The sequence below is a fragment of the Bombus vosnesenskii genome, unplaced genomic scaffold (assembly GCF_011952255.1).
Source record: "Bombus vosnesenskii isolate JDL3184/JDL3185 unplaced genomic scaffold, Bvos_JDL3184-5_v1.1 scf7180000015092, whole genome shotgun sequence".
In the NCBI taxonomy this organism is placed as follows: domain Eukaryota; kingdom Metazoa; phylum Arthropoda; class Insecta; order Hymenoptera; family Apidae; genus Bombus; species Bombus vosnesenskii.
Genome location: NW_022883816.1, coordinates 4,598 through 17,785, shown reverse-complemented (window position 1 = coordinate 17,785; position 13,188 = coordinate 4,598). Strand labels below are relative to the sequence as shown.

At 38.1% G+C, this 13,188-nt stretch overlaps 2 protein-coding genes and 1 long non-coding RNA gene across 5 annotated transcripts; 1 reads left to right on the top strand and 2 right to left on the bottom strand.

Moving 5' to 3' along the window:
* Positions 1–1,055: 1,055 nt before the first annotated feature.
* On the bottom strand, positions 1,056–1,473 carry LOC117240939. The gene is made up of 2 exons (XR_004494829.1): positions 1,421–1,473; positions 1,056–1,339 (listed from the first exon to the last, which is right to left on the bottom strand). It is a non-coding gene; the product is annotated as an uncharacterized LOC117240939 (long non-coding RNA).
* Positions 1,474–1,534: 61 nt separating this feature from the next.
* On the top strand, positions 1,535–10,792 carry LOC117240938. Of its 3 annotated transcripts, XM_033506955.1 has the most exons (5): positions 1,535–1,677; positions 2,165–2,280; positions 2,732–2,820; positions 3,056–3,145; positions 10,773–10,792. In XM_033506955.1, exons 1-4 carry the CDS (start codon positions 1,573–1,575, stop codon positions 3,094–3,096), a joined length of 351 nt encoding a protein of 116 aa, XP_033362846.1. In that variant the 5' UTR covers positions 1,535–1,572; the 3' UTR covers positions 3,097–3,145; positions 10,773–10,792. The 3 variants fall into 3 exon arrangements, 2 of the variants coding, with proteins under 2 accessions (XP_033362846.1, XP_033362845.1); XM_033506954.1 differs by lacking the exons at positions 3,056–3,145; positions 10,773–10,792 and adding an exon at positions 2,924–3,004; XR_004494828.1 differs by lacking the exons at positions 1,535–1,677; positions 2,165–2,280 and adding an exon at positions 1,735–1,869 and having other exon boundaries at positions 2,924–3,145.
* A 1,461-nt stretch (positions 10,793–12,253) lies between these two features.
* On the bottom strand, positions 12,254–12,942 carry LOC117240940 (glutathione S-transferase-like). Its single transcript, XM_033506956.1, has 2 exons — positions 12,880–12,942; positions 12,254–12,622 (listed from the first exon to the last, which is right to left on the bottom strand). The coding sequence occupies exons 1-2, from the start codon at positions 12,908–12,910 to the stop codon at positions 12,315–12,317; spliced, it is 339 nt and encodes a 112-aa protein (XP_033362847.1). The 5' UTR covers positions 12,911–12,942; the 3' UTR covers positions 12,254–12,314.
* Positions 12,943–13,188: the final 246 nt, after the last annotated feature.

The window sequence follows — 13,188 nt, the reverse complement described above, 5'->3', positions numbered from 1 at the left end:
GCAACATTGTAACCTAGAGTCTACTATAGCTGTAATTGAACAATTGTAGTTATTCAACCCGATTGTAATTATTCGAGAATTGTGATAATGAGCTTGGGCTCGAGGCGACAGTCAGTCGCCGAACGTAGCCGCGGTCACGGGATGAACGCTTTGCCTAACAAAGGTATGAAGTAATTCTATAGCTCTCCTTAAAAGAAATATTTGTGGCGACACGCGACAGTAAACATTCCAACGGTTTCTGTCCCGTGGCTCGCCACGTGCAGACCCTATTCTTCGAGTAAGATGATTGCCAGATGTCGATGCGTCTCCGCAGTACATGTTCGGCTAGCCCGAGGGCCCGTTATAAATCTTAAGGTTTAGTTAACTAAAGTCCTTCAAACAGACAAACGGTCTTTGTCCCAACTACGGGAAGATAGGGGAGACATATTTTTCAACGAGCGGCGTCTCCCACTAGCAACTTTCCCTCGAGGGCGGCTAGCATCCTTTTCTAACCACCGATATGGAGATTAACCAATTAGCAGCAATACTTTCTGAACGAAGGCTTTTCTCGACGAATCCGATGATCTCGTATCCTTAGACACACCCCGTTATAGTTTTCCTGTGTGGCATCATCGGGACGGGAAAGGCATTCTCGCTCGCGATCTCATCGATCCAAGAGTAACGCCTTCGCGATCAGTGATTTTTCTCAGACTTAGACTTTGTGAGTACGTTCTGTTGTCATCCCGTTGACCGCGGATTCGTTATTGAGCCCGAGAGCATCGTCACTAGTGTCGCGAGTGCCGAACCGCCGTGATCAATTGTTAAGACTGTAATAATTCTATCATTGTAATAAACTACGCCTGTGTGTACCGTATCAATGGCTAATCCTCGAGAAGATTCATTTGACGCCCACAACCCCATTTCCAATGCCGATCCGACATATATGTGCGTGTAATGGTAAATATGACGGCTTATTTTTATGAGTCACTTGCATTATCAATGGAAGTGAGTGTTATAAATATCGCCTACTTTACAACATGCGTGTATATATATATATTGGTTGATATAAGTGAGAATTATATGTATAGTTATAAATGTTGTTTGTTTACAGGTGGATAGCAAAAGTATTTGGTTTCGTGGGTGGCTTACAGGTGCCTTACAGTTCTACGGTGCGGATTGCTATTCCTTGGACTAAAAAAATTTCTTTCGAGATGAGTCAGATTATTGTAACGATCATGCATGGGAGGATTTTCTGCAGAGATTCAAAATGCTCTCTGGATTCCTCGTGAAACGTCTGGACAACACCTACATGTACTTCCATCCGTCGTTCAGAGAATGGTTGATGAATTCGCCATCCGTTCTGCAGACACATACAAAAATAGTTAATGTATATATATATTATTTATTTTTTTTTTTTTTTTTTTATAAGCTTCGTTCGGACCTGTTCCTTTGTACGAAGACTGTATCCCTGTATATAATATAATATGTATAATATGTTATGATTATGTTAGTTGTTATTTATTATATATATATTTTCCTTATCTCTCTCTTTTTTTGTTTGTTTTTTTTTTATTAGTACCTAACATTGCTATTATGATGCTGTATTACATTGCATTGGCTATTATTTGTATGTGCGACGAATTTTTCAACATGGCCGCTCGCGTGTCTCTTTGGTATGGCGTTGGTTTAATGTCAACAGTAACGTGTTGTTGAAATAGCTAATTAATTGTTAATCATTATAATTTTATTTAGTAGTGTTTTGTAATATTGTTTTGTATTTCATGATATTGTCTGTGTCAATACCGTGTGCTACTTTAATGTGATAGCATGGATTGTATTGTTACCGAATTTCAATAGTCATTGTTTTGATTATACGTGACTTGCATTTATGTAAGTCTTGTTTAATTTAGTTAATGTTTTGTGTATTGTGTTACCAGTTATTTTCGTGTAGCATAACTTTATTCCTTTGCACCGAGTTCAGTCATGTCTTGTTGTTAATATTTAGTTAGTCTATCTTGATTAATTTCTAACCTATTTCTGTGTTTATTGACTTTTCTTATTTTCCCTATTAATTTATTATTGCTTGTACTTGCTATTTGTTATTATTTTATGCATGATATGAATTAGTTCCCTTATTAATGATTAAAATTTATTTGTTAGATTAACATTGTCTGTAATTCTTCAGATTCTGCTCTTTCGATGCTGCGTCACTTACCTGGATCGTTCCCACAACATCATCCGATTCTTTGATATGCCTTGGATACTTACTACGGCTGCCTTCTACTACGGCTGCCTTCCATCGTATGTGCGTATGTGCGACCGCTATTGGGCATTACAAAATAACATAACAATACTACGTAGATTAATGCATAACAAAATATCCTTTTACTGCGGTTATATTTGTTACTAACTCTCAATTAATCTATCTTGATTATTTTTTAACCGCTTTCTATACTTTATCAGCTATTTTATTTCTTCTTATTAACCTGCGAAATTCATGCATGTACACTTCCTTGTATAGTGATTAATTGTTCACGAGGTAGGTTGCACTTTCACTCTTTTAGTTATTCGTTGAACTAACACGTTTTACGTTCAAACAGTAATTGGAGCACTCATAATAAACCTTTTCTTTTCAAGTTTCCGCTATCTGTGTTATTCAACGAACAGTGCCATGTTTCCACAGTATTGTTATAACATTTAGTACTGTTGTATTTTGCATTAAGGCAAGTTAATTTGTTCATTTATTTTTCAGCTGGCTGTTGTACATGGTGTTCCGTAAACAGGGAGCCATAACCTATTTTGCACGTAAACCTTCTCGTATGATGATTACTTGTTCACAAGGTAACTTTCACTTTCACTCTTTTAATTATTTATTGAATCAACACGTTTTATATTCAAACAATGATTGGAGTACACATGATAATTTTCTTTTTTTTCTTTTTAGGTGTTCGCTATCTGTATTATTCGACGAACAGTGTCACACCTCCTTTTGATTTATCCACAATATAGTTATAACATTTAGTAACCTTGTATTTTGCACTGAGACGATTGAAACTAATTTATTCACTTATTTTAGGTAGCTGTCGTACATTATGTACCACGAACAACGATCCATAACCTATACTTACACGTACACTTTCTTGTATGTTGATCACTTGTTCACAAGGTAACTTTCACTTTTACTAGTTAATTATTCATTGAGTTAACACGTTTTATATTTAAACAATAATTGAAGCACATATAATAATTTTCCTTTTCTTTTCTTTTATGTTTTCGCTATCTGTGTCATTCGACGAACAGCACTACAACATACACTACTGCACTACGTTGCCCACTGAAATCACTTTATTCATTGTTTATTTCGATTATGCGCTAGTTTTAACTTGTTTAAGTGCACCGTTCGCGGAATCCCTTTTTTACTTCAATCTTGACGTTTTGGTTCTGCAAGATTTCTAGCACTTTGTGTGGTCCAGTATATTGATCGGAGAATTTTCCTTTACTAGGTTCTTTTAGTAAATATATCGAATCTCCTATTTTAAAATCTTGAGGGTTGATTCGTCGATCGTAATATTCCTTTGATCTTAGTTTGGATTTTATCAAATTTTCTCTTGCCATTCGTTGTACGGTGTAAATTTTATTGAACAGATCTTCGAGATATTCTGAGTATGTTGGTTCCATGTTCTCTTCGATTATTACTTCACCAGTAGGTTCTCTGGCTAGATGTCCAAAACTAATTCGTGCGGGGAGAATTTCGTTCCTTTCCTTCATTTTAGTTTTTATTTTGCGCCAAGACGCAAGTTTACTGACATCGATCCAATTATCCAATTGCTTGCTAATAGCATTCAAAATACAAATTTTTGAAAGTGCCGCAGCCATATTAACCCAAAAATATTTTGTATATAGTATAGCGTGATACCATCTATATTTTCCTGGGGGAATCATAAGATCGGCACTACCTACTATGTTACCTACGTCAAATATTAGATGTAGTAACCAATAAAGTATTTTTAATCCAATTATAATCCAATGGCTAGCGTATTCAAGTTTTTATATATATCTTCAACTGGTGATTCCCTATTTTCTCCCTTTTGGTTTCTTTGGGCTCGTTGAATTTGCGTTTCTTCAGCTTGAAAATGTTTAGAATCCTTTTCCTTAGTTACCCTTTTTCCTTCTTTATTTACTTTATTCACAACACCTTTATTTTTCTCTACCTTTTCAGGATGAATAGTTTCACTGGAAGTGCTTATTATAATTAAATTATTATTTATTTGTATGGAACGTTTAGGAATATTTTTGGTAGATTTGGAATTATTCTTTGAATTTTTATTACAAACCTTTTTGCTTATAGATTCTGTTTTGGATTTAGGGATAGCTATATTTTTATTTTCTATAGTGTGATCTTCCTTGCAATTTAATGATTTGGCTTTGAGTTCGATAAAGTTTCCTTCTGATGGTTTTATAGAAGTTTTTGAGTGAGATACACTCGCTATCTCTTTTCCTATTATGGTTGAGACATTCACGAAATTCGTGGAGTCTTGCTTTTGTATCTTTGCCAAGTCGAACGTGGAGAGGCAATTCGCACTTCCCAGCGGGTCCAATATCTCTGTGATATTATGCAGTGGATAAGCATTGCCTGTCGTCTCGTCGTTCAATTTCCTAGTTTCTGCTTCGTCTGAAAGTTCTTTGGCACTAATATTATTTATCTTGTTTGGTAACTCAGGAAATTTCTCACTCATGATCCTGTCTATGGCACCGTGCGTCCTCTTATTATTTAACGTGACATTATCCCTTATCACAGCAACGGAATGGTGTTTGCATTGAAAAGTTGATTGGTTGAAATGATCAGCATCTCTAGATTTAGATCTCTATCGAGGTATTTATTTATGCATTTTTCTTCCCAAATTATTGCTCTTGCTTCTTTTCTAACATTTTCTTCTATTCCCGGGTTGTTTAGATGTTTCCGCGACGGCGGTACAAATCTCCAGTTCTGGCGGTTGTTTCGGTTATAATTATTCGAAAGTGTCGAATGTTGGTATCAAATTCTATTGTTCACTTGTTTTAGTTCTCGTGTTGCTTTCACGGCTTGGCTGTACGCATCGTCCAAGGATTGGTATCCTGTTATCTTTACTCGTAAATACACCTCGTTTGGAAGCCCCTTAACGAAAGCTTCCCTCGTGTCTCGATCTATCCTATCTTGAAATACGGTGCCGTACTCGTACCTTTCCCCGTTCATTATCGCCAGTCTGAGATCTTTGACGCGTCCTATGTAGTCCAAAATATCTTCTCCTGGTCGTTGAAATATTGTAGCTAATTCCCCTTTATATTCGTTAACCGTTTTTCCCGGACCGAACATATCTTTTAATTTATTCCCGAAATCGTTTAAACTTATTACTTCTGTGTCTTCTATGGCGAGAAATGCGTGTCCGCGAAGCTTATTCGTTAATAATTTTACTAACTGAGATTCTTGATGCCCAGGAACCATGTTTCGTGCGCGCTCGCATGCTCTTAAAAATCGAAATACCGAGGGTCGATGTCCGTCGAACACTGGTACTGTCTCTATTGCATCTTTTAACTTAATTGGTTGGGGATTAACTTCTATCGGTATTGTCGCTTGGGAAATTATCGGCGATGATACGGGTGTCTTGATTTCTTTTTTTATTTTCAGTGAACGCACATCGTCTTGTAATTTATTCATTGTTGTACTCATGTCGCGAAAATTCGCATCCCATGCTTTAAGTTTTTCCGACAACATCAAGATCATGTCTTTGTTCAACGATTCTAATTTAGTCGACATTATTTCTTAGGTATATATTTTATCGATAATCGTAACAACTTTAATTCTTTGTGGAGCGAATCGAACCGTTTAAACCAACTTTAATCCTCCGTGAAGCGGATCCCACCGCTGCCACCAAAAATTTAAATCTCTAATGTTACGTATCAATTTGTTTGTTTAAATCGATCAAATCTTAAGTTTAAATTTTACTGAAAAATTTTTTTTTTCGTTTGAGTTTGAATTTAATCTGAAGGGAAATAAACTGAATTGATATTATTGTGTATGTAATACTGATTTAGATTTCTAATTAATACGGTAGTTGCTGCCACCAGAAATAGTCTAAGGACTATTTCAAAATATTTTATTTTTTATTATTTTTTTTCGTTTAATGGGTAGCGTTAACTGACGCTTAATGCAACTGGTGAACGATTTCCACTTTTCGGCTAACCTGCTATGTGCAGGGATATTGGCACGGGAGAGGATTAAAGCTGGGAACAATAAATATTTGTCCTCGTTAAACGGATTTTTATTTGAATGTAGAATTGCTTAGATTATTACCTTTATATATATTTTATTAGCCGGATATATATATTTTAGCGTTGCTGGATTGGATAGGAATGTGAGATTTTTCGTTGTTTTATATAAATTTATTTTTACGTTTGACTTCTTCTTCTCTTTTAATTTCGCTGTAGTAGTTTGCCGTTAGAACCGAAACTCAATTCATTTACTACGATGGATTCTGTTACCATGATTTTCTTGCCTTTTGAGTTTAATAATCGAGGATGATTCTAACGATCCTCTCTGTGTGGGACTCGTGTGATTTCGCAAGCCTTGCCCAAAGACGGGTAATATTTTACCAACAGTGGGAGGAGGAATGCGAAGATCGATGGGTGTTTTCGATAATCGAAAACACCGTTTGCACAAGCCAACACAGCGAACGATCCTTTGGTTAAAGTTTCGAAGGGAAATCGTTCTGCTATTTCTCTCTTACAATCGCATGCAATGATGGCAAGAATATCGGTTAATAGCAATGCCGGTATTGCTCTTAATTTTCGATTGACCCCGACGATGTATTTAATGGTCCTCTCTGTGCGGGACTTGTGTGATTTCGCAGGCCTTGCCCAAAGACGGACAATATTTTGCCAACAATGGGAGGAGGAATGCGAAGATCAGTGGGTGTTTCAGTAGCTGAAAATACGGTTCGCACAAGCCGACACAGCGGACAACTCCTTTGTTTAAAGTTTAAACAATGATTCTATCTTCAAAACCGTTCACGAAAATAAAACGAGATCGATCATAGGAAGTTCTAATTCGATTCTCGAGGGCAACGAGATTATCAGAGAAGAAGGAAATTTTCAAAATTAATTTTCTTACCTTGAGGAGTAGCTGCTGTCTGGTGCCATTACCTCAGCTGCTCCGGTGGTCGTCGAAGTTTTTGTTGGGTTTGTTACTTGAACTCGAATATAGTTTACTATCAACTTTTACTTTATTTATCTATTTCGATACAGACTGAACAATTTACTAACTGGATTAATACCGCAATTACAATGCGCGTTTCTGTCTAAGCGATGAAATGAGGACTTCAAAGATAAAATCTTTCTTTTACTTAGTCGCGGTTCTCTTTTCTTGACCGAAAAACTAAAGACCCCGAAACGCAAAATACTATACAAAATTTCTAAACCCAATGATGAGCGCAATAACGAACGTAGTAACAATGAACACAAAATATAATGAGCACAAGAATAATGAACGGTAATAACAATGTAGTATCGTGGACGAAAGGCCTAAGAAATATCGGGCGAACTATAAACAATGTCGCCAGAAAGTCGAAGCACCGACAGGCCCAACAATGTATCGTCGGTCTTTCGGTCGAATAGGTTACGCAAAAAAAGGCCTACGTGACTTTGACTACGAGCGGTTGCGGAGCACGTGCGTGGTGGGGCTAAGAAAAAGACAAAGGAACGATGAGTCAGTCGAAAAACAGAGTGTGATTAGAAAAGCAGAGTGCGAGTCGAGCGGAGACAGAGGTTGCGAGTGGCGTTGCCGAGAGAGTGTGGATTGCGCTGTTTTCTGTGCGTTTTTCTGTGAATAGTTCAGGTTGAACAACAATCGTCTTTTTCTGTCTGATTAACATCTCTATTGTCCACTCTTTGTAAACACATTATATCACGATATTACAACAATGATCACTATAATAATGAACGCAAGGATAATAAACGTAATACGAATGATCCGTAATAACAATGAACACAAAATATAATGAGCGTAATAAGAATGTTCACCAGAATAATAATGAGCGCTGCTCTATGTTGCTTCGCTTATTTATAATGCCATCCCCCACGGGGTGGTGGTCCACTGGGGGTACGCTTCCGTGGGAATCGGGATGTTGCAGTTTGGGTTTCTTGGAATCATACGTGACAAAATGTAAATTCCGTATTTCGACTTAGTTTTTATCGGTCCTGTGCTTCTGCTGAGCTAGCGTCTAGGAGGCTTGAAGCATTCCATGCTGATCTAGTCTTTTCCGCGAGAAACTTCTATGTTTTGTACCGTGGGAATTACCCGTGTTTCTTCGGCGCGTGCAAGGGCCGGCGGCTGCAGCATCATTATCACCTCGATGTTTGCTCGGGCAACACGCGCAATTCCGCTGCTCTCCCTTCTTCGAGTTATTTTTCGTAAGTTTGGATATTCGCATATTATGGTTGTTTTTGCGATTTTAATGTTTTTTCCTTTTTTGTTGTTTCCCTAGGCTTCGGTGATCGTCGTTCGGACAATGTTTGCGGAGGCATTTCCATCAGAGGTTCCTTATTATTATTATTTTTTAGATGTATTTTGTTTTATATACAATATTTATATATATATATATTTTATATGTTATATATATTATATATATATATATATGTAGTATCGTGGACGAAAGGCCTAAGAAATATCGGGCGAACTATAAACAATGTTGCCAGAAAGTCGAAGCACCGACAGGCCCAACAATGTATCGTCGGTCTTTCGGTCGAATAGGTTACGCAAAAAAAGGCCTACGTGACTTTGACTACGAGCGGTTGCGGAGCACGTGCGTGGTGGGGCTAAGAAAAAGACAAAGGAACGATGAATCAGTCGAAAAACAGAGTGTGATTAGAAAAGCAGAGTGCGAGTCGAGCGGAGACAGAGGTTGCGAGTGGCGTTGCCGAGAGAGTGTGGATTGCGCTGTTTTCTGTGCGTTTGGCGTGAATAGTTCAGGTTGAACAACAATCGTCTTTTTCTGTCTGATTAACATCTCTATTGTCCACTCTTGGTAAACACATTATATCACGATATTACATATATATGTCGGAGCGGACATTAGAATTAGGGTTAGGGGCGTGAAACGAATCTTCGTTTGGGTTACGCGTCGTCGTTACGCAATAGAGAAGACATTGACTAGTGCAAATACGATTATTATAGAACCGGACAAGTAACCGCGGTAGTTAGGTACTCGAGAAACTAATGACAATGATCCTAGGTTCAATAACGAATCCGCGGTCGACGGGATGATAGATGAACGTACTCACAAAATCTAAGTCGGACGCGTAATATTCACTGATCGTAAAGAGTTACTCCTTTCATCAATGACATCGCGAGCGAGAATGCCTTTCCCGTCCCGATGATGCCACGGAGGAAAACTATAATAGGGTGTGTCTAAGGAAACGAGATCATCGGATTCGTCGAGAAAAGCCTTCGTCCAGAAAGTAAGAGAAATTGGCGTTGCTGCTAATTGGTAAATCTCCATATCGGTGGTTAGAAAAAGATGCTAGCCGCCCTCGAGGGAAAGTTGCTAGTGGGAGACGCCGCTCGTTGAAAAATATGTTTCCCCTATCTTCCCGTAGTTGGGACAAAGACTGTTTGTCTGTTTCAAGGACTTTAGTTGACTAAATCTTAAGATTTATAACGGGCCCTCGGGCTGGCCGAACATGTACTGCGGAGACGCATCGACATCTGGCAATCATCTTACTCGAAGAATAGGGTTTGCGTGTGGCGAGCCACGGGACAGAAACCGTTGGAATGTTTATTGTCGCGTGTCGCCACGAATATTTCTTTTAAGGAGAGCTATAGAATTACTCGATACCTGTTGTTAGGTAAAGCGTTCATCCCTTGACCGCGGCTACGTTGGGCGACAGACTGTCACCTCGAGCCAAAGCTCACCGTCACTAATCTCGAACAATTACAATCGGATTGAATAACTACAATAGTTTAGTTACAGTTATAGTAGACTTTAGATTGCAATGTTGCGGGGCTATCCAAAGGTACCGGTGTCCTTTCATCTCCGACATATAGATATACATGTATATGTGACGAAATATACTAAAGCAATATTGACCCTTTGTCGCTGAAAGTATCAAACTACAAAACTTCCTTTCAAATTTTCAGAATAAGGAAATCAGGATCATGATAAATAATTGGAACATAATTAAAAATAATATAGATATATTATAGATATATTATAGATATATAATATAGATAGATTATAGAGAAGATTCTCTATAAGATAATGAATACATTGGTTCATTTAATTTTTATGGATATTCAAACGCTTCTGTGAAATAAAACGTCAAGATTATAGAGTATAAAATTCATAGCTATGAAATAACTAAAACTCTGATGTATTATTAAAAATATACGTTAGGTTGTATGTAGTGATACATACAAAGATTACATGTATAAACCCATAATTAACACAATGCTACCGCAACCATTCTGCAATCTACCTTGCCCAAAACACTCCTCCAGTCACCTCCAAACTCTTCAATTCTCTCCACCTAACCACCCACAAACCATTCACAAACATGCAATTCTCGACAAAAGAAGAACTTATCGTCAGTTGTCCTTAACATCTCGTTCATTCATTTGGTCCCTATCCCCCTATTTCCTCCCACTGCGATGATCGCACTACATTTTTCCACGTCTCTATTCTATTCTCTGGATGATCTGAATTCTCGAGCAGTCGAGTGACGATTGATCTGTACAATTGATCGATTTCTTTTTACTACAGACATGCAAGAAATTCCGTGTTGGAGAGCGATGTTGCGAGTTCGAGTGCCTGGACCATCTGAAGAACGTTACCGGAACTGGTATAGTTTATGTCGTTGATGATAAGAATTCCTCCACGACTCAGCAACAAGAGCTACTCTGGGTGATGAGCTTAATGGTGCTGTTGCGGCTATTTTAAGTTTTCAACAAGGATCCAGATGGCGCCGTTGACGAAATTCTTTCATTATAAACGTCAACGATCAACATCAGCCATCAGGGAACGAAGAAGGTACGCTGTAACGTGTCTGAGTAATTATACCTCGAGGAGTACATACAGTTATGTAATGAAGATTCGTATGTGAGTGTTTGTTTTCTTATTTCTTTTCCCTTTGTTTCATTTGAATGGATTTTTGTACTCAAAGAGCGAGGTAAGATTACGTCAGATACGTTTTTACATATGCTAAAAAAATGGAAAATGATGATGATGAATCAATGACACGTAGAAAATTATAATCTATTGTATTGCTGTTATCTAATGGTGTTGTAGTTGACTGTATGGTGGATGTATCTAATGGTGTTGTAGTTGACTGTATGTTGTTCAATATTGCTATGAAACTCTTCTGATTCATTGTCACTTATACGAAGGATAGAAGTATACGAAATTGATAAAATTATTAATAATATTTACGAAGAGAAAGTAAACTGTTGGATATATGACAAAATAATTCTATTTTAAATAAGAGACTGGTCAGCGTGGTTATTTTGTTTACAAAATCAAACGAATTTAATGAATGTAATGGTGTTACGACCGTTCGCGGAGAGACGCGGTCGCGAGGAAAACGCGTCAGCGAGAGGCGTAACTTCTCGCTACGATTCGGTGAATCGACGCCGCGAAGTAGTCGTTCCCCTGTTTCGTTTAGGATAACAGAGGTGGTTGATTTGAATATGACATAGTAGTAAGTTATATTTCACCGTTTATTCCACAACTTATAACGAGGATAGTTACACTGGTGCGTATGTACGCGATGAGTGAGTGACTGAGTGATCTGCGGGTGTGTATACCCGCTCGAAGGATGTTGACCGTTCGAAGGATGCAAAAACAGTACTCTTGGAAGACGATGCTGTCTCGGAGGAGAGCTAAGGATGAGTGTGTCTAGCGCACGGGACCATCGGATTGGTTGGTGCCGATGTTATTTAGGAGAGTGAGGGAATAGGCTTCGTTTTTAATTGGTTAAACGAAGGGCCTTAACCGCCCTCGAGAGAAAGTGGTTAGTGGGAGGAAAGTTGCAGCGTACGTGACAAAAACTGACTTTCCCTTGTTAAGCCGTGGTAGACAATAGTCTCTAGAAATTCCTCCGGACCAGATGTTTGTTTCGTTTGAAGGACCTTTTCTAGGAAATCTATGTGATTTATGGAAGGTCCTTGAAATCATGGAAGATACGCTGCGAGTATCCGAAGACATCTGGTTGCCATATTGCCCGCGGTGTGTGGCCTCGGCTAGGTAGTGTTACGCGACGTAACAGTAATCTTTAAACGCTTATAAAACCATAAGCAATCGTGAAGTTTAGAATTCGCTAACTGGGCGTCTCTCAATCCAGTTTTTGATCTTGGGCAGAAGGAGGACCTTTTTCTCCAGCAGCTTCAGATTCTCGTAATTCTCGATCAGATCAGATTTGTACATAAAGTTCAAATAATCGAGCAGAGCAACGAATGTTAAATCAGCCCAAGAGAGAGTACCATCGTAGAAGTAGCCGTCATTTTCCTTCACTTGCTGGTCCAAACGTTCTAAAATGAACGGCAGCGTCTCTTCAGCAGCCTTGCGTTTTGCAGTTTTGACCTTCTCGTCCTCCTCATAGTGGAAGGCGGCAATTTCTGAAAATTTGTTTTCAGTTAAATACTATTCGCTAATGTTATACTAATTTGAATACAGTGTTGTGCGAAATTTAAATGATGCTGAAGACAGAATTACAATCCTTTTTAATCCTTTGTCTTGTATTGTTGACATACGTGTATCGTTCGATTAAATCAAATATTAAATCGGATTTCAACTAATAAATACCTGAACAGATATGTACTATCTGTTATCAAGATTCTCATAAGATTTATGCAAAACAGCACTGGATACTCACTATGACGAATATCATGAATATTCAGTGGCATCAATATGAAGATTTACCCAGTCAGTCTTTCCAGCTAAGTCATATTGTTTGGCTAAGTAACGGCAAATAGCTGTAGACTGAGCAACCGTCCTTCTATCAGCTACGAGCATAGGAAGCAGGCCATAAGGAGTCACTAAAAACATACAACTAATAGAATCAAAGATTCTATCGAACAAACAGATTATGATGCTTCTTAAATATCTAGCTTCCTGTTATCTGTGTTGGAAAGATATAATTTAATTTATTGATAATTTATCAGCAAACAAAGGGCATTGTCTC

Coding starts and splice junctions, on each gene's coding strand:
- LOC117240938 (XM_033506954.1), top strand. CDS start 1,573: ATGATGCTGTATTACATTGCATTGGCTATTATTTGTATGTGCGACGAA. Junction 1,678..2,164: donor GCGTTGGTTTAATGTCAACA/GTAACGTGTTGT, acceptor GTAATTCTTCAG/ATTCTGCTCTTTCGATGCTG. Junction 2,821..2,923: donor GATGATTACTTGTTCACAAG/GTAACTTTCACT, acceptor TTTTCTTTTTAG/GTGTTCGCTATCTGTATTAT.
- LOC117240940 (XM_033506956.1), bottom strand. CDS start 12,910: ATGCCACTGAATATTCATGATATTCGTCATA. Junction 12,623..12,879: donor TATTCATGATATTCGTCATA/GTGAGTATCCAG, acceptor ACAAATTTTCAG/AAATTGCCGCCTTCCACTAT.